At 40.5% G+C, this 27,756-nt stretch overlaps 1 protein-coding gene across 20 annotated transcripts in view; it reads right to left on the reverse strand.

The window, feature by feature from the left end:
• Nucleotides 1-27,756, reverse strand: part of KIF1B (kinesin family member 1B) — a 175,496-nt gene that overhangs the window by 33,887 nt on the left and 113,853 nt on the right. For 8 of the 20 annotated variants that reach the window (XM_075906754.1, XM_075906755.1, XM_075906752.1 and 5 more), the window contains 13 exons: nucleotides 20,937-21,033; nucleotides 19,800-19,948; nucleotides 19,016-19,194; nucleotides 17,935-18,072; nucleotides 16,882-17,130; nucleotides 11,192-11,310; nucleotides 7,744-7,829; nucleotides 7,492-7,621; nucleotides 6,545-6,707; nucleotides 5,801-5,891; nucleotides 5,104-5,222; nucleotides 4,235-4,290; nucleotides 3,513-3,713 (listed from right to left, as the gene is read on the reverse strand). In XM_075906754.1, coding sequence (XP_075762869.1) covers nucleotides 3,513-3,713; nucleotides 4,235-4,290; nucleotides 5,104-5,222; nucleotides 5,801-5,891; nucleotides 6,545-6,707; nucleotides 7,492-7,621; nucleotides 7,744-7,829; nucleotides 11,192-11,310; nucleotides 16,882-17,130; nucleotides 17,935-18,072; nucleotides 19,016-19,194; nucleotides 19,800-19,948; nucleotides 20,937-21,033 — 1,777 coding nt within the window. The remainder of the gene's footprint in view (nucleotides 1-3,512; nucleotides 3,714-4,234; nucleotides 4,291-5,103; nucleotides 5,223-5,800; nucleotides 5,892-6,544; nucleotides 6,708-7,491; nucleotides 7,622-7,743; nucleotides 7,830-11,191; nucleotides 11,311-16,881; nucleotides 17,131-17,934; nucleotides 18,073-19,015; nucleotides 19,195-19,799; nucleotides 19,949-20,936; nucleotides 21,034-27,756) is intronic. The other 12 variants (XM_075906757.1, XM_075906762.1, XM_075906763.1 and 9 more) reach the window with 3 other exon arrangements.

Below are 27,756 nucleotides of genomic sequence, written 5' to 3' on the forward strand. Positions count from 1 at the left end.
CTGTGTACGTGAAGAGAATATGACAGACACCGGCCATCAAAAACCCAGGAACTAAACGTCATTCATAGGCTTGACTATGGAATGTTTGGAATTCTGGAGGGTCTAGGTCTGCCAATATTTACTCCCATATCTAAGTCTCTGAATGAAAAGATCAAGTCAAGACTTCAGAGATGCTTGCACTTTCTACTGGCCTTGGAGGTATTTTAAGTGATTCTTGCTGTAAATGCCTTCACTTCATTGCCCACAGCAGCACAATCAGCTGGATTGACAACATACAGAATGTGCACGTGCATATACTGTACAGGGATTTAACAGGAGTTATTCCTGAGCATTCCTAGAATGCTTGGCTCCCTATATTTCACTATTACCGGTAAATTAGTGCTTTCAGGCTCACTAGCTCTGCAGGGACACAGCTCTTCACAAACGATGAATGGGCAAACTGCACTTCTAGTAACAGGTAATTGCAGGAAATGGACAGATTCTAGCAATAGCCCAGCATTCCCCTATTTGAGGCTATGCCTCCCAGACCCCTCAGTTTGATCTACAGGGGGTAAGAACTGACTGTGCACTACTGTAATTATCCCACGTAGACACTGCAGAACTAAAAGATACCTCGTTTAAATCAACTGTGTCCTGTTTAAATATGACTAAGGGCTTGTTTGGACTAGAGATGTATGAGCTATCAGTTACCATAATGGTTACATGCTGGCTCCCCAGGACTGGGCAGCAGTCCAGTGCAAGCCCTGCGCTGCTATCACAGGCAGCAGTGCGAGGCAGCAGCTGGCTCTCTGGGGGTGGGGCAGCAGGTGGGAGCTAGTGCACATCAGCAGCCCACTTAAAAGCCAGCTCAGAGGGAAACAACTCCCACCCCAAGCAGTGGGCTCTGCCATATAAAAATTATGCTGCAGAGCCCACAATACAGCCAGCTTCCTGGGAGTACAGCCAGCTTCCAGCATGCACTGGCGGCCAGCCCTGCTCCTGGGGAACCAACTGCACTGCAGGCTCTTCAGCATAAGCTTTGTACTGCAGAGCCTGAAGCGTGTAAACCACTAAGATTTTTTCAGCAGTTATATGGTTACTTAAACTCTTTTTTAACATCCCTAGTTTATACTGCAAACACTACAGCTGCAGGGCTTCAGTGTAAACACTGCAAAGTCCTGTGGTACCTTACAGACTAACATTTATTGGAGCATAAGCTTTCGTGGCCAAAGACCCACTTCATCAGATTGATGTGTAAAAGGGAAGTCAAATCCCCCGGAGCCATTGATTCCCCTATGAGGGGCACGTACAATATATATACATTGCTAATGCTTAGATATATTTGCTATTTGTATAGGAGTAAGACATGACAAAGGTTAGGGCCTGTCACAGGTAATAACTTATAATAAGGAGACGAGGGGAAGTGAAACCAGTCTTCTGTTAAGTAGAGATATGGATAGATTCCACATCCTTTAAACTTGTGACCGGCTCAAGCAGGAAAGGAAAAAGGGAAGTATGGCTCGCCCATTGTTCAGCAAAAGTGAATGACTGTAAGACAGCTGTAACTGCAAAGTCAGCAAGTAGGCATTGTATTTAACCTCATTGGGAAAATTAACCTGACCTATAGGAATGCTAAACGTCAAAAATGAAGTAACCTATCATGTTAAGGCACCTAAACCAGGAAGGATGTGAACCCTATAAAAACCCCTGCATATGAGATGTTGGGGGTCGGCTCTGATTTGAACATTGAGTTCCTTAGCCGTACCGTGGTTGCAACCAATAAACTTGAGTTGGACCCAGCCTGAAAGTGTGACTCTCTTCTTGGGGTAAATCAGACTAGCCTCCAAGGGGACGAAACCTTGCAATTTATGCAACAAGATGCAACATTGTAAACACTATAACACTATGTATGCTGATGGGAGGCATTCTATCTTGAACAGAGCTAATCCCTCTCCCAGAGATAAAGTAGCTAGGTCAACAGAATTCTTTCATCAAACTAGCCTTGTCTATGCCAGGGTTTACCTGTGTCACTCGGGGGACTGATTTTTCACATTTCTGAGCATCACTGCTGGGTCAACCAAACTTCTTAGTGTAGACCAGGCCTCAGTGAACCCTACCGAGTACATTTATTTTGCATAGCATCCACATGTGAGTTACACTGCAGCACACCAATGTGTCTTGTAATTGAAATGTCTAATCTGAACTGCAAAGCTATATAGACAAGCCCTAAACATACACAGTTGCTAGGTACTATTTCCAGTACCTCTAATTTGCCTTCCTAATTTGCCTCAATTTTTGGTAATGGACAAGGTATTTGAGAGTTTTCTTCCACTCCACTCTAAATATAGAAGTGTGTTCAACTCTGCAACTTTCTCTCCACTCCTTCAGTTTTAATATTTACTTATTAGTGAATGTTTTAATAACCCATTAAGGGCCTCTCTCCCTATCTATTTAAAATAAGCCTTAATTTAGTGTTTGAGGTTCAGCCCTTCGTTCCTCAGCTTCTCTTCACTTTCATAATGCCTCAATTACAACCCACTTCTCAGACACAAAAATCCAGCTTTACAGGTGTTACTTAGTGGAGGTGACTATGTGCATTCAAAATAGGTAATCCCTGTCAGAGGAAGATGTTTGAGTTCTTTCTGTACTCCTTGTTCAGATGAATGGAAATAGTTAGTTAAACACCACTACAAAGACTTAATTACAAGAATGAAAGTGGTACACAGCAGCCCTAGATTAACATGCTAGGCAGTGAGCTCCAGGGACATCATTTGCTCTCCCTCGTTCATACTTTGAGTAACTGATATCACCCTCTTACACCCCCACCATATGAAAATAACAACTGCAGCTGTGCTCAGAGACTCCACAAGCTCATGACAGCTAGACTCAGGACTGTTGATGTTAGTCAGAGAAAGATCAGGGACAAAAACCACTGAAGTTTGAACCAAGCAGAGGAATTCAGCTACAACAGAAAAGAAAACCCAACATACTAACTCAGTTTCAAAGTTTACATGCAGGCTTGTTCTAAGAATCTTCATGGGTTGTGTCAAAGATACACAACTCAACAGCTGGCTTTTAGGTAGTGTGGTAAAATGATGCTAGATAACAGGTAAGCAGGAAGGAGAATTTTTAACATGCTCAAAAGGAAATGCCCTCTACCGTTTAATTTTATAATTTACTATATAGTACGTTGCACCTGAAGATCCCAAAGCACTTTACAAAGGACATGGGGTAAATATTCCTATTTTACAGATTGGACAACTGAGGCAAAGCAAAGTTAGGTGTTAAAAAGTCTCAATAAAAATCAGTGGCAGAGCCGGGACTAGACCGGCACACAAATTCAAACTCCCCATACTCTCCTTTAGACACTAGATGTTGCTGATCTAAAAGCTTTATTACTTCACAATGACCAGGAATCCAAGGTAGTTTCTGGTATACAGCATACCACAGAGCAAAGCTGTAGACAAACTGCTTTGGGATCAGCATTAAGGGTTATCTCTACATCTATCGTAGACGGAATTTTGACTACTAACCATCTCTTTTGGGAACCCGCTCACTCTGACAGCTGGGAACAGGCAGAAAAAGAAAAGGTGGCAGCTGGTCAGCCCCATCCTGGAATGTAGCCACAGCCGAGGATGCAAGCACATTGGCGTGCTCAGACAGCGTGTTCAGCACATGCACATTTACATAGCCAGACATGAGATACCTAATCAACTCAATTTTTCTCTCATGGTCTAAAAAGGGAATGGAAAACAAAAATGGGAGTGGTGGAGAGAAGCAGGTGATGGGAAGAAGGAAAAAGAGATAAGAGGACAGAGGGGAGAAAAGAAAAGAGTTCAACATGCAAAATTAAAAGAAAACTCAGGGATCATTTTAGCAAGGTTGGCTTAGTGCATGAAAGTGCAAGCAACATTAGCAAAAGCAGAACAAAGTGATTTATGGGTAAGTAAATCCTCAGCTCAGTAATCAAAATGATAAGAGTAGCTGTGTAGCCAGTTCTAGTGCTGGATATGTCAGGAATGCAACACTCCCCCCCCCCCCCCCCCCTGCCTCCAAGTACAATGAGAAATTCTTTAGTTCTAGATGAGGTTGAACACAAAACCTGGGAAGGAACAGAGCAGAGAGGATGTTCCAATGTTCTTTACATTGCTCATTGATTTCATTTCTCAATTTCAAACAAATGTAGTTCTGAAAAATTCACCCCCATAGTTCTACCAGATAAGTTTATAGACATACATATATAACATGTTCTCACCTGGCTTCGACAGCGGCATGGGAGGTGGAAAGAATCGCCGGGATGGCTGAGGAGGGCTGCAAAAAAGGGAAAGCAGTTACTTCTCCTGGTGTTTCCCACCTACTTCCCACCCAGGAATCTTTGAGCACTTTACAAAAAACAATGAGCCTCACAACCCTATATGCCCAATCTCACATGGGAAATGTATGGACCATACATAACCCAGGACTCATTGCCTATTCCAAATAATAAACACCGCATTTTGAATTCCTGCTACTTTTGCACAGCTTTAAGCAAAAATGGATTACCTTTTAATCTCTGCCCTTTCCCTAGTCTCTGCTCAAGGCAAAGCAGAAAGAAATGCATTTCCTAAAAATGGCTTTATCCAAGAACACAAACCTCTGCTGATTTTTCTTTGAACATCAACATGTCATTTCTCTTTGCAGATAGTCTCCAGCAATCCAAGCCAAACCCAGAAACCCATACATCATTCTCTCCCCTCACACCAAAGAGCAAGAGCACTGGGAAGTCTTCCACTGACTCAGAACATTTAAGGTGCTCACCAGCCTTGGCAGGTGCGCTTCTGGAAGTCATGAGGAGTTGACGAGGCCAGTTTCTTTTTGCACAGGGTTCTTTTGGCTTTAAATATGTATTCTTATCAACCATGGTATACTCATTACATGGAGGGCCAGGGGAGCAAGGGAGGCTGTCACTTGTCTAGTACTAGGATTCGCTTAGGGCACACTTGGGACAAATGTTAAGTAGCAAGACTTCCATGTGAGGCACTGAATTCAGGAAGCAAAGGAATGGAGTATGTAGTGTTCATCCTTCTCAGCAGAAGGAAGAAATGCTGTGGGGGAGGACACTTGTACTTCTGAACTAGTCCATACCTGTTGAGATCCTGTCCCTGCAGATGGAGAGGATGCTGCTGGTAGTGCCCAAAGACTTCAAACACAATAGGCTTGGTTTTGATGTAATCCACAAAAGAGTCTGTCACTTCCACAGCAATCTAGCAAAGGTAGTAAGGAAAAGTCAGAGCAGATAAAATGCAAGCCTTTTACCTGCCAAGAATTGAGTTCAGGGTTCAACATTTCTTATCCAATGGCTTGAAGAGAGCCAATCACTGCAAAAGCAGACACATACCTTGCTTTGTTTTGGGTGTTAAGAATGTCATTAACAATTACCAGTGAAAAATCCCATGACCTAAGCACTCTTCAGTTAAGAAAAGTAGAAAGCAATTTGTAACAAAATGGTTACATTACTTATTAAGCTATACACTATCAATTCAGAAGCCTGATCATGGGCTTTTCTCTTTTAGGAATGTAAAATCTCATGTAATCAATTATGTTTAACAGGTTAACCACTTAAATAGGGGGGCGGATTGCTCCACCAGGACTGGAGTACCCCCACTGCACTGCTCTGTCTGGGCTGGGTCCACCACTCATGGCAATGCCCGCAAGGCTGAAAAAGTCCCCTCCCTGTGGCAGGCGAGGGAATGCTCCAGCCTTTCTGGGTTAACTGTAACTGTAAATCCGAGTATTTGGACACTCATTCAGCCTACATACAAGATCACTACGCTTCACTTACATTTTGGACATGGTAAAACCCAAGAGCACTCGCCCGGCCATTATTTTTGAGAGGTTCAGTAGAGAAAGCTTCATCATGTCGATGTAAAAAGCTAAAAGAAAACAGCAGATCAGATTAGTGAAAACTGCTCAGTTGTGGGGTCCATCCCATACAAAAACTCAAACACTTCTGCTCTGCTGGCCATGTATTAAGCCTCAACCAATCTTTAGGCAGGTTCATTCTTGAAAATGTTGGGGTCCCAACTACTGTTTTATTAGTTTCTGTATTTCCTACCTCCCTTCTCATCCTTTTTCTTTAGAATCTAAATGTGGACAGAACTCTCATTTGAGAGCTGCTAAATTTGCCCTAATTCCAGATCATTTGATTCAAGCTGGGTATTGATTTGGACCTTATAAGTATATTAAACAAACCAATAGGTACTGGCATTATTACTTTACACTTCTATGGCACTTTTCATTACAGGATCTCAAAGTCTCTTCTATAAAACATCTTGATACCCAATGAGGCACCGGCTCTGCAGGTTTGAAAGGCTCGTGCTTGTCTCCTTTCTACAAAGCAGATATTTGTTCAGGACATGCAATCTGATAGCTACACAGATTGGACTCCCCCCTGACAGGACTCTGACACAATGACTCCTAAAAAATAAATCTAGTCTCATCTCCATTTTCCCAGTATCAAGCATTGATTACTCCTCTTCACTGAAGAAGCCTTTCCCACCCCTTACTACCAAGGAGAGATTCTTACTTGAACTGACAGAAGATATCTGCATATTCTGGGAGAATGCCACTGGCCTGCAGCACTGTCACTCGGAAGGTGAACACACTACCCAGTTTCAGGTGGTCTCCAACCTCCTCAGTAAATCCTTCCATCACCTTCTTCCCATCTAGCAAAGTGCCCGACTTCAGGTCTTAAAGAGACACAAAGATGTCCTGTGAAACATTCAGATTTACTACATCTATACATACTCAACCCAGAAAAGGTGGGATTTAATCCCCCATGCCCAAATCTCTGATCTCCTGGAGTTTATCTACAAAAGGGTTTTTCAAAGCCTTTATTCACAGCATATGCAACTTCACTAGTGGTAGCAATGATAAAAGCCACAGTATAGAAAAAGCATACATGTTTCTTCCAATGTGCCTAACACCTCAGAACAGAGTTAGGTGACTGCAGTAAAAGTGCTTGATTTTCTCTGAACCTACACAATAGCCATCCCCAAGACTACCACTTACCCAGCTGCAAATGAAAAATTAATTATTTAAAAAATCCTGGTGTAAACAAGATCTAGCACTTTCAAAGGAGGCCAAGTGACCTCAAAAAAGCAGAGTTCACTGGTGACACAAAGTGGGGATAGACCTGCGCTATCAGTTTTCTTCTCACCCTGGTGGGGAAAACTAGAGTTGCAAGAGGGTACAGAGTAATTACCAGTTAGAGATTAACAAATAAAGAGGCAGACAACTTTTGAAACCTTTGAGTGATAAAAAATGATAAAAAAATTCTGGACATCTGCAACTTAAAAACTTCTGTGTGCTATTATCTGAGTCAATATTTTGTAAATCAAAACTCAAAAGGAAGCAGTCACCATTATGTATCATTAGCACCCTACAGGCAACATTCCTTCATGTGAAGCACACTACAGAACCAGAATAGCCTCATATTTGTCCTCTCAAGTCCCGGAAGGTATGCCCACTTACCCAGGTCATTCATTCTGTTAATTTCTTCTGGGGGAGTCATGACCTCTGAACTCTGACCTTGCCCTTCCACAATTCTCAGCTCTTCTAGTGACAGTCCAGAACGAGTCATTGCAACTGAAGAAAAGTCACTCTGAAAAGTACAAGATAGGGGCTGCAGCTGAGTACACTGCAGTTTCTGACTTGCCTGATCTGTATCTAACAAAACATTCTTCCTTTCCCCTCACAAACCTCTCTAACCCAAATAACATTTACCTTATTAAAATATTCATCATCAAAAGAAATTTTAGCTGTGCCAGACTGACGAATACCAGATCCATAATCTGGGGCTTCTTCATCAGCTAGAAAGGCAAAGAAAATATGATATTGGAAAACAAATTCAAACAGTAAGAGTGATGTGCTGGGATACTAGTTTCCCAAGTGGTGTATACCCCAGCACATCCCAGTTTAAATTATCCACGTTGCTGGAAAAAATACTGTAGCAAACTACATAGCACTAGTTTTTGGGAAGAGAATGGAGAGGATTTAAAAAAAAAAACAGGTTTAGTTCTACCCATAAGATTTAAAGTTAATATGCTGGTGTTTGAGAATTCCTGAGTTAAATGTTTATATAACTATTTAATGTATAATTGGTTGTTTTTTAATGTTACATCCAAAGTGAATGGACAAAAGTGAACAACATGACGATTGAAAAGACCAAGAATGAGAGATAAGAACAGGATAGATTTTTTCCAACCTGAAACATTAAATGTAAGCGAACCAGGAAGGATCCAGTGCTTGATTAGCAAAGAATGAATTTTCAATTCCTTTCCCCAGGCTAGTTCTAATGCAATCACTGACCTGTGTCACACCTCAAGATCCTTACCTCTAGGGGAATTGTTACACAGTGAAGAGTATATTGATTATGAAGGTAATTCTAGATTGTTGTGCCCAGTTCACTAGGGACAATAGCTTTGTAACAGTTTTCTGCCATGACACAAGGTGTACATTAATAGCCATGACAAAACACTTAATACAGTAAGAAGCTCTACAGAAAGGGGTAAAACACAACCCAAGGCTTTTTACAGCTAATTTAGTAATTATGAACATTGCCAGAGTGGTATTAGAAAGGTGGACGTGTTAAGTCTGTATCCGCAAAAACAAGTCCTGTGGCACCTTGAAGACTAACAGATTTATTCAGACATATTTTCGTGGGCAAAAGCCCACTTCACTATCAGTGCTCATCTGATGAAGTGGGTTTCACCCACAAAATCTTGGTTTTATTTATATATATAGACCAAGGTGCCAAAGGACTACTTGTTATTGCCAGATTAGTCATAAATCTCTCAGAGTTCAACGATGATGGCCTTTCAAGAAAAGACATTTATAATCCTGAAGACTACAAGGCTCTACCCACAGAGCGAGCACCCACAATAGCACAGCTCTAATATGTCACACTGATCTAGAGAGACATCCAGAGTGAGAAACTACTTCACTCTATGGCTCATTCAGCCCAGTCTTTGCTGAGACTGCCAATAAGAGTTAGTTCTGAGGTATTTTCTAATATTTGATGCGTGCTTACATGAGTGATCCCAAGATTAAGAAAGCCATCTTGAAATATCAGTTAGACAAAAAGCCATGAGGTATTTCAAATATATGTTGCAAAATTAATTTGTAAATTGGCATAGTTTACTCTTTCACATCATCCATTTGAGTATAAGTATTAAAATGTTAATTCTAAAGAAATCAAACTAGAAGTAAAACTTTAGAGCCTATTCAATTGTTTCATCTGCCATTTGAGCTTTTGCCAGAGTGAATCTCACAGCCTCAGTCTGAGACTTCATCACAATGTTCCCATAGAGAGAAAGACCTACAGGGTTGTCTTCCAATACAAAAGACAACAATTGGATGTTAGCCACTGCTAGAAAGGACAGATAAATCACGAGAAGTATCTGAGCTCTCACCAGCATGAATGCTGCATGGTCGAATACCAGGGACAAATCTTAATTCACTTGTATGGGAAAAAAGAAAACGTCACCAACTGCTTGGAAGATAAGAGCTAGACAAAGGCCATTTATTACGTCCTCCTCCTCTCACAAAATTAGCAAAGAGAAGGGTCAAGTTTAATTAGATAATTTTCTTCTTATTTTTTCTTAAATAAAGTTTTCCCTAGAAAGCAACAGAATTTTTTGTGCTTAACCGGCATCCCCAACTAATTAAATCAACACTGTCCCATGCAAAATTAAACAGGACAAGCTGGTGTGTAGTTCTCTACAAAACCTGCTGTAAGGGTAAAAAACAATCCTAGGAAGGAGAAACAAAAATCCCTCAGCTACTCTACAGAGTTTTGCTCTTTCCTTTGGATGGTGAGGGATTGTGATCTGGCCTATGACTAACCAAGGAATCAATATTAATGCCTAATCCCTAGAGATGCCTGTATCCACTCATAGGAGAGTCTACTGCAAAATAAGGTTGGTTATGTCATTAAAATAGGATGTGCTGGAATGTTTCTAAAAAAAACACACAGAAAAGAGACAATCACCAGGCAGGTGAAAGGGGCATGCTTGGGACTGTCCTAGCCCTGAGCCTCCCATCTGCCCTTTAGGTAGGGGCAAGTAGATTTCAGCCGGTCGTCCCGTTCACCAGTGGTGCACGCATGCGCAATGCAGGTCTTGAGTATGAGCAGTGTGGGGCTGGCAAGTAGGTTTTGCCGCTGTTTGTCAAGCCCTGCCCATACGTATGGTGACATTGCTGGCTGTTTCCCCCTTCACCAGGTAGCATGGGGAAAGAGCACGTTTTCTGCATTCTTTACTTTGGTTGGGGAACACTAGGGGCAAACAAACCTGGACCTGCCTCAGCTGGGGGACATACAACCCTCCCCCTCAGCTGTGTCCACTGGAGCTACAGCAGCCATGGAGAGGCGCTTCTCACTTGGGCCCAAGCTGCTACAATGAGAGGGGGCTGAGGTAATCCTCCCTCCCTGGGCTAACATGCATACCGAACCCCACATCTCCAGCCCCGCCCTAGAGCAATGATTTAAATGAAATGTGCAGTTTCATTTTTTCCAAAAACCAAAATTCAGTTAAGGACCAAAGCAGTGCTATGTAAATCTTCTAGTACAATATAAAGTTGGTAGAGCTCTTAGTATGTGATTTAGAAAGACAGGAATGACTATGTAATAAAATAAAGATTTCATGGATGTTTGTTTGGGACAAGAACATGAGATTCAAGAGGTTACAGGCGTACACAAGTCCCACAGATCATCCAAATCTAGTGTCATTCAAACCTTTATACTCACAGTCACATGCACTATCTTCCATTATGTTTATGCCAATACTGTAGAAGACAAGACACTTTTAAAGATGTTTTGAAATATGTAGTGAAGCTATTTTTCCTACTCCTCTGTCTCTAAACCCGGGATTTGCTTAGCTACCACACAAATCTTAGAGTGATAGAGTGATCATTTCAAAGCCTCTAAAAGAGATGATAAATTTTCTGTAAGTTAACTAGTCACTATTTCAATGCTAGCTTTGTATCACTGGAAAAAATAAAACAGTTTTGTAATAGAAGAGAGTCTTAGGAGGCTTGCAAGTACCAGATCTTAAAGTTGGTCCAGAACCAAATGCAGCAAAAAGCAAACACCTGAAGCCAACTTTTTTTTTTAATAGTTGTTCAAAAATCATCTAAAGTCTTGAACTGTAAGAGCACTCCCAGAATATCTTACCTGCTATTGCTTGCACTGCCACACGCAGAAATCCTCGAACCTCCCCCTTCTCACTAACAACTGCCACTCTGTGGATGAGCGGCACTGGGTACAGCAGATTACTCAGATATACGAATGCCCTGGTAATAGGAGTGAAAATCATCATCAGACCATCCATTACCACAAGAAAGAGAGCATTGCATTTGACTGACTGACAGGATACAGACACCTTTATACAGCCTACTGTCTGCAGTTGTGCCATAACACATCACACTGTACTGGACAGCTATTTTCACACTGTTCTATGGTCCTGTAGTATTTTCAAGCTAACTGTGTGAACGCACAAACACACTAAACCAGAGCTAGCTGAAGTCAACAGGCCTGCATTAGTGAGTTACAAAGTATATAGAGGAGATATTTAAGATGTTTGCTTATGAAAAATGACTTTTGATACAATACAGTTGTAAACAGCATTGTTAGAAAGACATTAAAAACTCCAGAGGCTCTACTTCATACAAGCAACATTAGGAACGTTCCACCCTGTGATTGTAGTTTAAAGGCAAGATACGACAAATTAAAAGGAAAGTGACTGCTTAGCAATCTAACTAATGTTTACTTGAATATATGTAAGCGTTTAAAACAAATTTTGACTAAGCATCTTCCCTCTATGCATATTTTAGAGTACTCTATATGTGAAGTAATTATCACAATTCCCCAATGAATTATAAACAATCTTTCAGGCTTCTAAGATCAGTTACTGAGCGTTGGGGGAGCTACAGTATTTTCTAAAGATAAGAACCTTGGAATATATTAGTTTTCCCACCCCCATATAACAAACCACCATGAAATTCTGGAGCAATGGTCCAAAATACTGCCGCTTACAGAGTGAATGCAACATTTTGGGCCCATGCTGGAAGATATTAAATACTTACTGGAATGAAAAACTTTAATACATTGTGGAGGGGGCATGAATTCATTGTTCACAATTTTCAAATTATATTTTAGACAGCTCCCAACAAAGAAGGCAGGATAAGGGGTTTTAATTGAGAATGATAATTTTCAGTGAGATTGCCATGTTAGTCTGTATCTGCAAAAATAATGAAGAATCCTGTGGCACATTAAAGACTAACAAATTTATTTGGGCATAAAATTTCATGCATCTTGAAGAAGTGGTTTTTACCCATGAGAGTTTATGACCAAATAAATCTGTTAGCCTTTAAGGTGCCACAGGATTCCTCAGTGTTTTTAAGAAAGATAGTATCATAATATATTTCAGAATTCAATGGAAAAAAATGCAGGGAGGCTACCTAATACTCTCAAATAGGGATGTTAACAGGTAAGCAGTTAACTATAAGAGTGATGCTTACTGGGTAATCGGTTAACTGGCAGATTTGCCAGGGTGGGGGTGGGGGGCTGCTCCAGCTTGGTGGGGCTCACTGGACTGAACCACAGGCAGGGGGAGCTACAGCCCAGCCTGGACAGCCTGCAGCACAGTGGGCTGCCTGGGCCCAAACAACCCCCTGCCCACGGTGTGGCAAGCCCATCCAGAGCAGCCTGTGGTACAGCAGGCCTGTCCATGAGCTGCTCCATCTCAGATGGGTCCACTACCTCACCCTAAGAGTACGGGGCTGCTCCAGTTTGAATGGGCGCACCATGTCATAGGCAGAAGGCTTCTCCTAATGAGCTGAGCAGGAGCAGACCCCTGGGTGGGGATCCTAGTTAACCGAGATTTTACATCCCTAACTCCCAACAAGTTCTTTATAATTGATTAACTAGAAATCTACATGATGACTTCATTTAGATGGTTCCAGTTGAGCTGACAGTTATAATGCACTTTCATACACTCCGTTTTCACTTGGTCTTCATATCCAGTACATTTATAAATTAAGCTTTTATCATTTATTACTCTGTGGAATAACCCCTGCTACCTCTCACCAAACACAGAAAAACAGGTGAAAACAGAGGTGAACTCAATGCCTTGCGGCCCACACTAAAGAACCCCAAGTTACAGAAAATAAGAGGCTACTCCTCTCTGTGCCTCATCTCCCCAACAAAAGGGTACTCTTGAAATGAGGAAAGGGTAGGCAGTAGCCAGTTACAAATGAAAGAAACTAAAATAATTCTACTAAAATAAAGCAATGACAAAATGCAGTACAGAAGGATTAATAAAGCTGTAAGAGCAAAAAATGAGACAAACAGAAGTATACAACTAAAACAACTGCAACTCAGCACACAAATAAATAAAATTAGGATCTAACTTCCTTTTCAGTCTGCTCCAAAGTGAGGTAAACACTGATAAAACAGGAGTGAGGTGGGGAGATTAAAACTTAAGTCAGAAAAAGAAAAAGTGTTTAAAAAATGTTGATTTAAAACCCAAAGTTTTCAGATAGTGCTAATTTGAAGAAAAAGAAGCCAAACAAAACTCAAATGAACTCAAATCATTTACACTGACTGGACCATAGGAGGTGTTCAGGCAGATATAATTACCATCATCATCAATAATACAGACAGTTTAAAAAACATTTAAATGCAAGTAAAATAAGACACACACACTCCCTCCTCCTCTGTTCACCAGGAAGGACTCTAGCTAGCCTCATATCAGTGTGCATCTGCAGTAAAAGTCTCGTAGGCAGTCTCTACAAAGGCTTTCCTCCTCTAACGCTAGGGGCTACCAGAACATTCTATCCCAAGATGGCAAATGAAAATATATTTACACGTGATGCATGTTCTAGAGGTGTGACCCAGCAGATAAGACACCAAATGCACTCAGCTTTAGAGGATCAACTGCAATTTGAGAATCGCTTTGACAAAACAACATGGCTTTAGAGTTCCACTTCCTTCCAGTTACTCAACTGTGGATAATTATTTTAAAATCAGGAAAAGAAACGTAAGTACACAAAGAATCATTTAGGGTTCCCATCTGGTGTGGGACATACTGAATCCTGTGTGACATGGACAACAATGGCACATTGGCTGCTGGGGATGTACAGAGAAAAGCTGTCTTTATCCATCAATATCACCTTCCTCCATGTGTTACACCACAAGAGTATATCAAGCTGGAGGAGGATACAAGGTTAAGGTTATTTTTCACCTCTCCCACATACCTTGGAGAACTGTCCCACTCACCCTAGTCATCCCCATCTCCAAATATCCCCCTGCACTTTAGCCCAGCAGACTGAAAGAGGGGGAGCTGTATTAGCAGAAAGATTGGTGAGGTAAAATGGCATACTTGCAACAAAATTAGAAATGAAATTTAACAAAACGGAAATTTTTACCAAACATAAAAAACAACAGAACTCACTCAGAATGATCATGACATTTCTTTTTAAATACACAACAACAACTCAGGATTTGAAGAAAACACAGCATAACCCTCATCCACCTCCCTCAAAGTATACCAAATGTTTCATATTTCACCCCGTTAAATCATCAGACTTAACACCCCAGCATGCCAGAAGAGATGGCTAAAGGGACCAGCTCTTTGGGGGGAAAAAAGACTACAGTTCAGATAGAAGGCAGCCAATGCACAGTATAAAATACTGTAGTTTGATTTTAAGGAGGGCTGAGTGATTGCGTGACTAAACCTCAATATCCTAGCTCTTCCTTTCAGGACATGAATTCAGCACTACCGAGGTCTCAAAGTAATGCTAGTCTATCCCTTTGTGTTCCTTTTACACAGCAATGCACAGCTAATTAAGTTTATTATTGGATTTTGCCTCCATCTGAGTCAAGCAATCGCCACTGTTGGAAACCATATTTGCCTAGATCCTAGGCCAACTTACTTGTCCACACATACCGGAAGATACGGAGGAAAGGAAATCAGTTGGAACTCTGGTGATATACAACCTCCTATCGTAATCTAGTCTAAGAACAGCAACAGGTTAACTGCTACTATAACCAGCATAAGACTGCACAAATTGAAAGTAGAGTAAAGGGGATAGGTTCAAATTCAACAGCGACTAGAGGACAGATGGAAACTCATAGGACTATTAATCAGAATTTCATTAAAATTCTGCATGATCAGAAGCGGCATTATAGAATAGAGGCAATTTATACAACAGCAGATTGACTTAAAAACAGAGATGCAGAAATCTGGATTCTTTTATAGGTGGACATATGATGCAGGTCCACCAACTGGGAAGGGGCAGCCAAAAGGGAAGAATTGCCCCAGGGCCCAGTTATTCAAAAGGGCCCAGGGCTACCAGCTGCTACTGTTTGCAGCAACAGCAACTGTCAGAATCCCAGGTCCTTTAAATTTCTGCAGGAGTGCCACACTGCACACTCCGACCAGTTCTGAAGGCTTGGGGTAGGAGCACTGGCCACTCTTGTGCCGAGCCCCACCCCTTACAAGAGTACAGAACCAGCCCCCCCGCATGAAGCACAAGTGTTCTTCTCATACACATTATTTGCTCAGCCTGTATACAGTGCTTCCAGTGCAGGTTGAACATTAGTACTGAAATAAAGATGAATAGTTCAATTTTTTCTCACACTACGCACATGGAATGAATATGTACCATAGCACGTTGGCACCACTGTCAGAGCATAGTTCCTGCTACAGCAAGCAGTTATTGCACATGAAGGACAATTAAAAAACCTATACACCCAAACTGACACTTTTGTGTGTTAGATTCCCCTGAAAGAGTTATGCTTTCAACACATGAAAGCATGTATTTAAGTGGTAGGGCACAATATTTCTCAGGGAGCAGAGGAATTTTCTGTTTAACGTCTTTAAGAAGCAAAGCTTTATTCCTTGGGACAAGGATCTAAGGCAAGGCTGGGCAAGATGCAGCCCAGGGGGAGCATCTAGTCTACTTCACATTTTGATCTAGCTTGTGGGCTGCATCTGGTTGCTTTCCATTTATAGCCTGCTGCCCATATCACCGAATTTCCAGGTGGTGGCTCAGGCAGCAGGATCCTATTTAAATGGCTCACAGTCACGGTGCTACCTGGCAGGGGCCAAAGCCACAAGCCCTTTAAATCGCCGCAGCAACACCAGGTGGCTGCCAGGCAACATAGTAGCGGTGGGGCTGGGAGTCGTGAGCTCTTTGCGGTGTTTTTAATTCAAAGGCTACGGAGGCTAGATCCCAAGCCTGCCCCTTGCACCCAAGCTCCATCCCTTCTGGGGATGAAGCCAGCCCGTAACCGCATAGCAAAATTCCTTAAGTGGTCCCCCACAACAAAAATTATTACCTACCCCGATCTAAGGACTTCTGAGCTCGTCAATTCCAATCACTTATAAGCTCTCTCTGTAGACTAAGCAAATCACTCATCAACCCTGTTTCAATTTCCCCATCAGTAAAATTGGGTATTTCACAGAAATTATCTGTGAACATTTGTTATGACCAGAACTCAAATATTATTGGTGTGACATGCTGTACTTGGTTGTGTCTACATGAGAGAGGAGATGAATTAGAGCCATAAACTCTGCAACAGTTGATAAAAAAATACACTAATTACTCAAAGCAAGGGAAAAGGAATGGATTTTATGTTGTGATGATAAAAGCAGTGGTCCTTGGACCCTTCAATGGTGGACGATTTGCATTGTACTCTTTAAAACTGACAATGCCTGAGGAGGTCAGACAAGTCCCATTTCTATATATGGCTACTTATGAATTAGATTGATTAGTACTCTCCTTTCTGAAAGGCAAGATCTATGCAGCCTATGGCAAGAGCTGGTCCCTTTTGGCTAGTCTCACAGTAACCTCACCAACCTTCCCACTAAAATGAACCAAGGGGACCGGTCGTAAAACGGGTCGTGCCCATCATTGAAGAGGTCCGATCCCTCCTCAGTTCCAGCGTCGGAGCCAGTATCATCCACAAAGGCCTCATCATCAAAGTCTTCCATCTCATCTTGCTGCTCATCAGCCAGTTCGGTTATGTCGGAGTCAGCCGTGGAGAAAGTGGGGGAGGGCGTGCGGTCAGCAAGGCGCTCATTCACGCAGCCATGGAAAATGGGGGAGCTAGATATCAGTTAACGGAACACTGATTAACATAGCAAGGGGACAGAGGAGTGCTTCATTCAACAGATCTTATTGCTGCAGTCAACAGGGAGCCCACCATAATGGCAAGCAAAAGCGTTAGACTGTCTGGATTGGGATAAGATAAGAGGAAGGGCATTGTTGACATGGTTTGGGAAAGACAGAATCCTTGGACTGAGCAGAAAGCAAAAGGAAATACGAAGATAAATAAGGCTATTATATACACTTATTTAGTGTTCTAGTTAGCTCACTTAGCATAGCAAAAGTTTATATATCCATTACAAGGCAATTTAAAAAAAGGAGGGGGGGGAGTAACAACATCATACACTCTAATCTCTAAGTTCTCCTCTCACTAGGTGAAAAAATCTTTCCAGAAAGGACAGCAAAACTGCTTTGTTACATCCACACAAGGCCCTCAAGCTCTACACCAGATTTCCCTTGGTATTTCCACAAGTCTTCTCTTCCAGAGTGCTCCTCCTGCAACTTCACATAACACTTTACTAGTTACTCCAATCCCTTCCTTTTAGAAATAAAGCTCAAGTCTGATCAAGGGTGAATTCAAAATATTTATGCTTTAAAAGCTTGTATCTGCATCCAGAAAGTTTTAGGCATCATTTCCTGCTTCTTACCTGTGTTTTGGTGATGCACAACAATTAGATCCAGAAGTTGGACCGTTAATCTTGAGACCTCACATACATGGCTGATATGACTACACAGCCTAAAACCCCATTGAAAGTCATGGTTTGTCGAGACAGAGATGAACAGGAGAAAAATGTCATCATGTACCTTCCAACCAGCTTGAACCAATGGAATCGATCGTAGAAGGGGTCACTACCAGTCATTGTGCTCTCGTTCTCATCCTGGCTGTTGGATGCCATTTCTCCAGCCCTGTCATACATCTCCCGCATCAGCTCTAATCTCTGCCTACACAGCAAAAGAAGTTCCCATGAAAATTAATGACAAGCGAAAGAAGCCATAAGATTTTGCTTCTAAAGTATGAATGAGCACATTAGTATAGCGGTGCTGTGGTCATTTTTTCCTGAAGGAGCAGGCATGCTACAGGGACAGAATAAAGTATTGTCCAAAAATAGGCAAGGGAAAGGGAGACAGGCAAGGGAAAGGGAGACAAAGGAGAAGAGCCATTTGTCTCTAATGTACCAATGCTCTATCACATTGTTAGGGGTCACTGTACTGTAGGAGATGGCATCTTCTGGAAGAAATGCCAAAAACATACCAATCAAGACAAATAAATATCCCTTGATTCTTTTCCCAAAAATAGGTTGAGCCCTGAGGCTTTGGTCAAATTCAAGCTTCAGTAATTACCATCTGCCTCCAAATTGCCCCCGCAATTTCAAATGGGCACGTTCTATACTTTCTGCACTGAACCAATGTATTGTGTTGGTGTATGCTATTAAATAGCTGTCAAAATTCACTCAAAAAGAGGATGCATTTTAGAACTAAGCAAAGCGATCCCACTACAGACCACAAGCATGAAGAGTATTATTTCAAGTTGGTTTCAAAATCTTTGGATTATATTCTACAAGTGTAAAAATTAATTGCTGAAGAATCTATAGTCACACACACAAATAGGGAATTTTGGGATACTTTCTGCACACTGCACAAGAATGAAGAAAACCACTACCTCAGACTTGAAGTGGTTAAATTTTGGGAGGTTTTTCTAGGAGCAGATCTCCGTTATTGAAGTTTTACCTTTCAATTGTTTCTCAGTAGTGGAGTTATGTAAAGCAGAAAAGAATGAGTTCGAGACTAAGTGGAGGGAACATAGATTAAGGCAGTGAGATGATTTGGGACAAGTTTAGAGAGACCTTGCATGAAAAAACCCTAGTAATTTTTAATTAGACCCTACTTGAGTTTCTCCAAGGACCAGTAATGTGTCGCTCCATTCTTCAGATCCTGGACTTCCACAGCCACCACTGTCCGAGGAAAAGGTCTGTTGTTCCGAGCCTTCTCTGCTTCAGTGGGCAGCAGTTCGGGGGGCAGAGGGGAATAGAGCGTGTCAGTCAGCAGAACAAACTGAAACTGCACCTTAATGGAGAAAAACAAATATATGAATAGAAATCAGACACAGGATGGCTTCTATTAAAATCTAGTAGCAAGAATGCTCCCAAAAGCCTCATTAAAATGAAAGAGGGACCCACCTACGCAAAAGGAAGAAACAACTTGATTTTTATCTCTGAGAACAGCACTAATTTTACATCAAAACTTTTAGGGAACAGGCTGACAGTCTAATAGCAGCATATAATATTGCCATGTCGGGCATCTCGATTTAGCCTTCACTTTTGGGTAAGATGAACAACCCAACGTGGAGTTAAGGTGAAAAAGAAAAGGGGAAAAAGAAAAGGGATCTTATTTCTAACATGGCCTTTAAAGGATAACTGCAACAAGGCTGGGGAACCATCACAGTAGAGATGATGTACACAAGAATCAACTGAAAGAAATACAAATTTAGTACTGTCATCTGAATAACAGTAAAGCCTCAAAGCACTTTTCATACCAAATAGGAACCAAATGATATGCTGGGTTAAAGTCAAGAAAATGAAGTATAATATATTGAAGCAGGATCAGTACATAGATGTCTATGTGGTCCATTAAAAAAAAAAAAAAAAAAAAACGACAAAAAAAACCCTTACCTTCTTCTTTAATTCCACGCTGATGGCATTGGCCTCTTTCAGATAGACTGCATTCCCCCAGAGCTGGTCCCTTAATGAAGTGAATTGGTGAAATTTCCATTTTCTGAATGCCCACTGGGCCAGTTCATATTCATGCTGAGTCCAGGGCACTGAGGAAAAGCAAAGGAACAGCTTAGTCAAATATAATGATTTTCTCCCAACACACCCACTCAGACAGATCTTCATTTTCATGTGAAATTCTGAATGCCAGCACTGAAAAGAGCACAGAAAGGAGACAGGCTGTACTCAATGTGCAGTGAGTAACTAGCTCTGACCTTCCATTCCAAAATGCTGGAAGCTTAACCTATAAAGTATTTTGAGTAGCTAGCTAGACCCAAACCCTAAGCTTCAGTTACCTGATTTATTGCTAAAATGCTAATAAAGAAAAAGCAAATATCAAGGAAGACAATAGTTATGGTCTACATCTGTTGAATCACTTCTCCCTTCCTAGGTTTTCTGTAGCATAGAGAGGAGTTAACAGCATAAAATGCTCTCACACTAAATTCAATCAGGAATATTTAAACAGGCGTCTGGTGAAGACGTTTTATGTCGACGGAACACACTCTCATTGGCATACTAACTCCTCCTTCACAAGAGTGTCTCCTGCTGACACAGTGTTGTGTGGACAGTGTTTAGATGTAACTTACATCACTATGGGGATATCTTGTCTGAACAGTGTAAATTATATCAATTTCAATGATAATGTAGACTAGCCCATAGATTATTAGTGAATCCTAGCTCAAATAAACAAATACTACCTTTGGTTAGGACGTGAGAGCTCTGTGGACTGACACCAAAATATGAAGCCCTTTCAACAAAGGCCACCAACCAAATCTCATTCCTATCCAATAGCTGTTGGGTGGCTTAATAAATTTGAAGGTTCTGGACCAGTTCCTCTGTTTAATGTTCATACAGAACTTATTCTGAAGAGACAGAATTTCAGTTTATCTGGCTGTCAAATTTGCTCTTTTAGAGGGCACCACTACTTTCACAAGCTCCAAAGTTGGTTTTGCATCTTATGGCAAATGTGTCTATTACATCTTTCCTTTGCACCAAAAATTTGGGGACACCCCAAATGGTTTCCAGTCTCAAACTCACCTTCCTCCTCCTCCTCCTCTTCCTCTTCTGTCATCTCAGCAGCTAGGGAACGCGTCTCAACCTGCTTCTGCAAGGCCTGCAGTTTACTCTCATAGTCCTGTGGGAAAACAGGAAATACCGTGTAGGAAAAAGACAGACGAAAGTCAAGAGGAGACAGCCAGAAAGAAACACACACTTTAGAAGGAGAGACAGGCACAAGTGGAGAGGAGATATGCAGACACTTCCAATTAACTTTCAAAAAGCTCAGACTTTTCCAAAATAGAATTCAATATCATATTAGGCATCTTGGGAACTTTTCTGTCTAGAGAAGTGGAAAGAAGAAGACAGGGTGTCTGTAAGGCCTGGTCTACACCAGAGGGCCAAGTCAAGCCAAGTTACACAACTCGAGCTATGTAAATAATGTAGCTGGAGTTGATGTGGCTTAGGTCGACGTACCTTATGCTTCTCAATCCGGTGGAGCACTGAAGTCAACAGGAGAGCAATCTGCAATCAATTTAGCAGGTATATAGCAGGCCCGGTAAATGAACCCCAGTGGATCAATTGCTGCAGCATTGATCCGTGGTAAGTGTAGACATATTCTAAGACATACTGGTATTGTCTGCCATGTGTTTTACTTAGTATAAGACCCCCATACACACAATGGTCAGACTGTGGAGGAATTTTTTCGGTGGGAAAGAACACAAATTACAGATGTCCTTTTGACATTCTAAGTTTTAGTTATAATTTACTTAGCTTTGAAAGCAAATTCTGATGAAAGTTCATATTTTGGATGAAGTATGCAAGGGCAATGGAGAACTCCCTGCTTATATACCATCAGGCTGTTGGACAGAGTGGAAAGAAGAGACAAGATTGTGTTCAGATTGCATAGTACTCACTCTTGTGGGGAATTCCCATGTTTTAATTTGCTCCATCCCCTCCTTATTTCATGGTTTGATTTGTTTTACCAGTGAGGAGATATATTCTGTCAGTAGCCAAGGAGTCATGTACATGGAGCTACTTAACTAGCAGTTTGCCAAATGTCTTATGTTCCTACACTTGCAATTTATATCTCCACTAAATATTCTGCCAGTAGTGGTCATGAAAAGAATTGTGTTGAAATAAAAAAAATATATGGATTAATATCCAGAAGCCATGACTGAGTCAGGTGGGTACTTTAGGGAATGCCAAGGAGATAACACTGCCAGGAGCCTGTGTCATTGTGTATTCCACAAGTGGACAGTTCTCTTTTTATCTACTTGTGTACACATTAATTTTCCTTGAACATACACAGTTCAGCCTTACTCTATTAGACTGTCATATGATATATGAGGGTTTGACACAACTGTGTGCACCTCTCCCATTGTAACTATGTACCCTTACTGAAAAATAGCTTTGGGGTGTGCTGTGTTTTGTTTGTTTTAAGGAAAAAGAGCAGCTTTGAAGAAGAGCATTTAAAATGGTACCGTAATTGGTACTTTTGTTTCTAAATTGGTGGATGTTTTGTAAAAGAAGAGGAAAGCGGTAAGAAATTAGGTAATTTATAGGAGCTTGGTAAAATCAGCTACAGTGTTCAAGCCTGGTTGTAATAAATAGTTCTGCTTTGGAACCAACAAGTGATTTGTGGTGGAGAAAACAAGTAAAAACTTTTCACAGTCAAGGGTAAATTCATTTTATGACCTCATAAGAGGAAGGCAAAATTAAAGAGGTCTCTTACCTAAAAGTAGCAACACTATTAACATGTTTTCAGGACTGGAACTATCATTCAACCTCACACTACTCAAAAATGAGGATGATTAAGGGATTACATACCCCACTTTAACACCACATTATATACAGTATAAATATACACACACACCCTAACATACACAGAAGTTCCATCTTATTGTGGAGGTAGGAGAAAAACAGATGAGTAGAATCCAGATGAGTGTTTCATCAGAAGAAACTTTCACAAATTATGAATTTATTGGTTCCTAATCAGAGGTCAAAGTCATCCTGGTTATTTTTTAATTATAATGGAATTGCATGAACAAAGATCAGATCTGGGAGCATTAAGTATACAGAGCCGAACAAGGCAGGAATATGATCAGATAGGGAGCACTCAACTTAGGTGAACAGCAGTTCACAGTCTATCTACAATAAGTTTTGAGGGAAAATTATTCCTGAATGACTCCACATGTGAACACTCTTATTGCAAAATAAGAGTCTTTGGTCATCTTGAAAATAAATTAAGCTAAACAGAAACATGGAGCTCTTATTCCAGAATAACAGCATCCACACATGACAAACCCTGAATTTTTCTGCCTTCATCCTCCCTCTAGCAGCACTTTGGCCACTCCCAGCCTCCTCCAAAAAAGCTTTTTTGGAAGCTAACCCCCAATAACATTAGATACATCAATATGAGAGAATTAAAATGCAGTGGTTTAAGAGACTCTAGTTGTACATGAAGTAAAACTGACTTCAAAATTGTATGCATGACTGGAGCATACAAAAGGATCATTTCTGGATCTCCTGAAAGCTGAAGATAACCACCCGCCCTCCCATCAAGGCATGGTGACCCCTTTTTACTGCTGTGAGCTGTGTACTTCAACCATTGTCTATTTCAAGGCCTTTTTAAAACCTCCAGTTCTCAACTCAGCTCTGCCCCAGATCTCAGAACTCATTTGTTTTTAAATGATATTTTCTAGTATATCAATGGGACATTAATTTAATCCACAGGGTTTTTATGTAGGGATAAAGAGCAAATGCACACCAATACTTTCTGGAAGAATTTCTGCAGACATTTAGATTGCATTTCAAACTTCAGGAGCTTCAGGTGGAAGCCAAGTTAGTCTGTTACAGAAAACAACAACAAATGGTCTGGTAGCACTTTATAGACTAAAGTGTTAATCTATAAAGTGCTACCAGACCATTTGTTGTTTTTATTTCAAACTTCTTTAGTCCATAATCCAAAATCCTAGAATTCATTCTTTCCCTTAGTGCATTTCTTTCAATGCAACATTCTAAACTCTTCTTGTTATGAAAGTGACAGCGCTGCACTGTTCCCCATTTCAATCAGGCAAAATACACACACCTCAATGTTACATTGTTTTAAGCCAACTGAAAGAAACAAAATTCTTCAGGCTTATTTATACTGACCCACCCAGGAAACTTAATCCAAATTAACTAACCTGAATGAACTTTGAGTGCCCTGTATACACAAGACCCTAGTTAAGCTAAACATCTCGTGCAGCCACAATATGTTGAGATCAAGCAATCACATCTCTCAGAGAAGGGTCATACGAGGTCAGTATGCTGATGGAAGAATGGAGCAGGCAGAAGCAGGAAAAAGTGTACTTTAGAATTCCAGCAGGTGGCACTGTTCCCACAAAGTGATGGCAATAGCTCCCACAGCTTTGGGGCTAAAACCATTTGGTCTTTGTATCTGGACCATATTTAAACTCCTTGTTTTTATTTGAAATTTCAGTAGAATAAAATTGCCACATTCTTTCCAGTAGGGTCTGCATTTCAGGGAGGGATGAAGAGACTTCTGTATTGTTGGGGAGTCTGTTTACTAATTATCCCTTTGAAGTAAGGGCGGGAGTAACTTTGATAGCAACTCAGAGCACCTAGAACTCATTGAATAGCATTTCAACATATGGCATCTGTCTTCTACAGATCAAGTTCTTCCCTTCCACTCCCCATGACAGCACCACCACTGTCACCTAAAACTCATATAGGAGCAGTGAGGTGACTAATGGGAGAACAAACAAATCTGTCCAATAGTCCATTGTGAAGGGTAGGAGTCATATGTTTCTAGACTTGGTCTGGAGCTTTTGGTGCCAAACAATGTGAAGATTAAATTTTGGTGGTCTCCTGCATTTCTATTTACAAGGCAGAGGGGTTGTGATAAGCAGAATCCAAGGAAGATGCATTTTAGGCAGTGCTTACAATAGCGATGCATTTCCCATCAACTCCTTAAGTATCCCTTAAAAGCAGAATCTTTGAGCTGGCTCTTTTAGAGAAGCTAAAAGGTTGCTGGAAAGAAGGGCTCGACCATCTGAAGTGTTACATCACAACATATTCGGTCAATACCCTAGTATAAAAATATTTGGATATGGTAAGGGCAGAGTAATATCTTGTCTCCCCTTTTCTGTATTGTCCCTCTTTTTTAATGTAGACTAAAAACAAAAATATTTTAAAAATACCTAGATAACGTGAACATGTTCAGATATGTAACTCCCCTCCTCCATCCTACAAAAATAAACTTTTTTTTTAAAATTAACTAATGAAATGTACCTGCCCTAGTCTAAGAAATAGTCTTACAAGATATAACTGTTTCCTGGCAACTGGCAGCACCCTAGCATTAAAGCCACCAGGCAGCTTGACTTTCAACAGTGAATATAGAAGGATGAATAGTCACCTTGATTTCAGACAGTGTGATGGGACAGCTGAGTTTCACTATTGGTCACAGACTTTTTTAAACAATGGAAAGATATTCAGGCAAAGTGATACTTTATCTGAGTGGTAACTTAACTAAAAAACCGTGCAGTATAATAAAAACCAGTACAGACTAGAAAAATCCTTAACTTTTTATTTTCAAATGTGCAATGGCTTTGGTTTTTTTTGAAAACATACCTCAGTGGGGTTTGCTGGTCTAAGAACATATCATAGTACAGACATGACTCTCCTGAATTTGTGAGCCTTATTCTTTCAGAGTAGCAAGACAGGCTTCCCTATTCCTTAGTCTAAAGGGAACTGTGAATACCCTGCTTATGCTTCTTCAGAATTTAAATCAATGGCATCAACAGTGCAACTGTAATAAGAAAGATTACAGCTCATATCCTTCCTGCATTGTAAATGAAGTTTTATAATGAGTGGTAGTAGATGCAAATGGGGTCCCTGTCCAAGAATAAATTAAGATACATGTAATTTTATATGGGCCAGTTTAGGGAACAACTGAAGGAGGAAGAAATTTTCAACTGACACCACCCACTTTAGTGAATTCAAGAAAAAAAAAATCAGAAAGACTATATGCTAAAGTTTTGTGCTACTGAATATTTCAGTCTCAGAGATAACAAACACTTACAAGAGTATTTCAGAGTTTATTGAAAGAGCACTTGTTACAATACAAATCAACTCAGCTATTCATGAGGCAAGCATTTGCTGTCAAGACATAATATTTTTAACAAGTGAACTTGACAGATTTGAAAAAAAAAATCTCAATTTCACTGGAAGGAGATTCACTCTCTCCTGCAGAGAAACAGTGGGCAAACATGGTTCTTTCATCTGTCAGTTCTTAAAGTAGTTCACAGACAAGTATTTTAGTTTTAAAAATTCACAACTTACAAGAATGAATGGGGAGGAGGATACTGAAAATGTTCATAACACTCATACAAAGATCTCCCCCTAATCTGACAGATTTAAATCAGATAGCCTGAAAAAGTAAGGCATTTCCCTCCCACCCTCCTAAATCCCCAGTGAGATTCTAAGGATAAGAAAACCCCTCAACACTAAGGCACTGGTGAACTTGAGTCAGCTGCCAACAAAGAAAACAGATTGTTAGCCCTTTACAATTAACATACTGAAAAGGCACCTGCATCATGGATGTTGCATTTTTCCATTATCATGAAAGCTTTTTCACCTCTTATAGGAAATCAACAGATTTAGTGCTTCTTAACTCCATTGCTATTATAGAATGGGATAATAGTTTTTTAAGTTTCACCTTACATTGTTTGTAATAGCCTCTTAAAAGCTCAAAAATAAGCCAGCTTCCTCTGCCCAATTTGGACTCCATTTGGCAATTCCAGTATTTTACTCTTTTGGAGTCATACAGCAAAACTAAGAAGCAATTTACCCCTATCTTTGCTACCATATCTTTAATATCAGAAAGAATGTGGATAGCTTCAGAATAGCATTTACTAGGTAACAGATGCAGAATCCAAACCAACCAAAGTGTTTTTCTAGCACTGCAACAAAAATCACTGAGTCTTTAATATAATAGGGCAAACAGAATGAGGGGTTTAAAGGCATTCCCTTCATCAGCTTTTTGGAGCCAAGGACAATATTTCTTTAGAGGTAATTTTAAACCAACACACGGTGACAAGATTTTTGTTTAAAGTCTGGGATTTAAACATCAAATTAGTATATGATTTTTTCATATTTCAAAATACATACTTGAATGTATTTCAAAAAATAATTGCACACTGCATATTCCTGCATACCTCAGCTAGGGGCTATTTTTGCATAGGTTACTGAAAAGGAGAAGCAAACACAAACAGATGGTGCACACAAAAAATAGACTTGTTGGGTCTCTCCTTGTGCCTGGCTCCTATCCAGGATAATCTCTGTTTGGCTGAAACGTTCCATATGAAGGCACATAGGAATTTCCCCAGATACTCATTGTTTCCATTTCTCCTGCTTTTCATAGAACAGAGCAGGTTGCAAGAAATTTGAATAAGATGGCAGAGGAACAAATTATATCACTTATAATAGCCAAATAGTAGGAATTGGTCAAATTATTTACACAATTTTATAGTAATGGTACAGGATAAGGTTATTTGCAACCCAAAATAAATTACAAGAGGGTTGACTCAAGCTGGAAGAACAGTGTTGCCTTTTTATAGGGCTTCCTTGCTTTGAAGGATCAGGGTTATTTTTTAAAACCATAATGTTTCTGTTGTTCAGGTACACTGAAATATGGAATCACAATTTTGGACAGAAAATTAATCTAGTCATCAGTTTGGAGTAGTGTGGGGAGGAAGGAATACTCTTGAGCTTCCTAATTCCCAAAGATCATAATTAGCATTCCTTGTAAGATGTGTGCTTATGTGGCCTCTTAGGAGAGATTTAAATGCCACCCTGA

The sequence above is a fragment of the Pelodiscus sinensis genome, chromosome 23 (genome assembly GCF_049634645.1).
Source record: "Pelodiscus sinensis isolate JC-2024 chromosome 23, ASM4963464v1, whole genome shotgun sequence".
Lineage (NCBI taxonomy): Eukaryota > Metazoa > Chordata > Testudines > Trionychidae > Pelodiscus > Pelodiscus sinensis.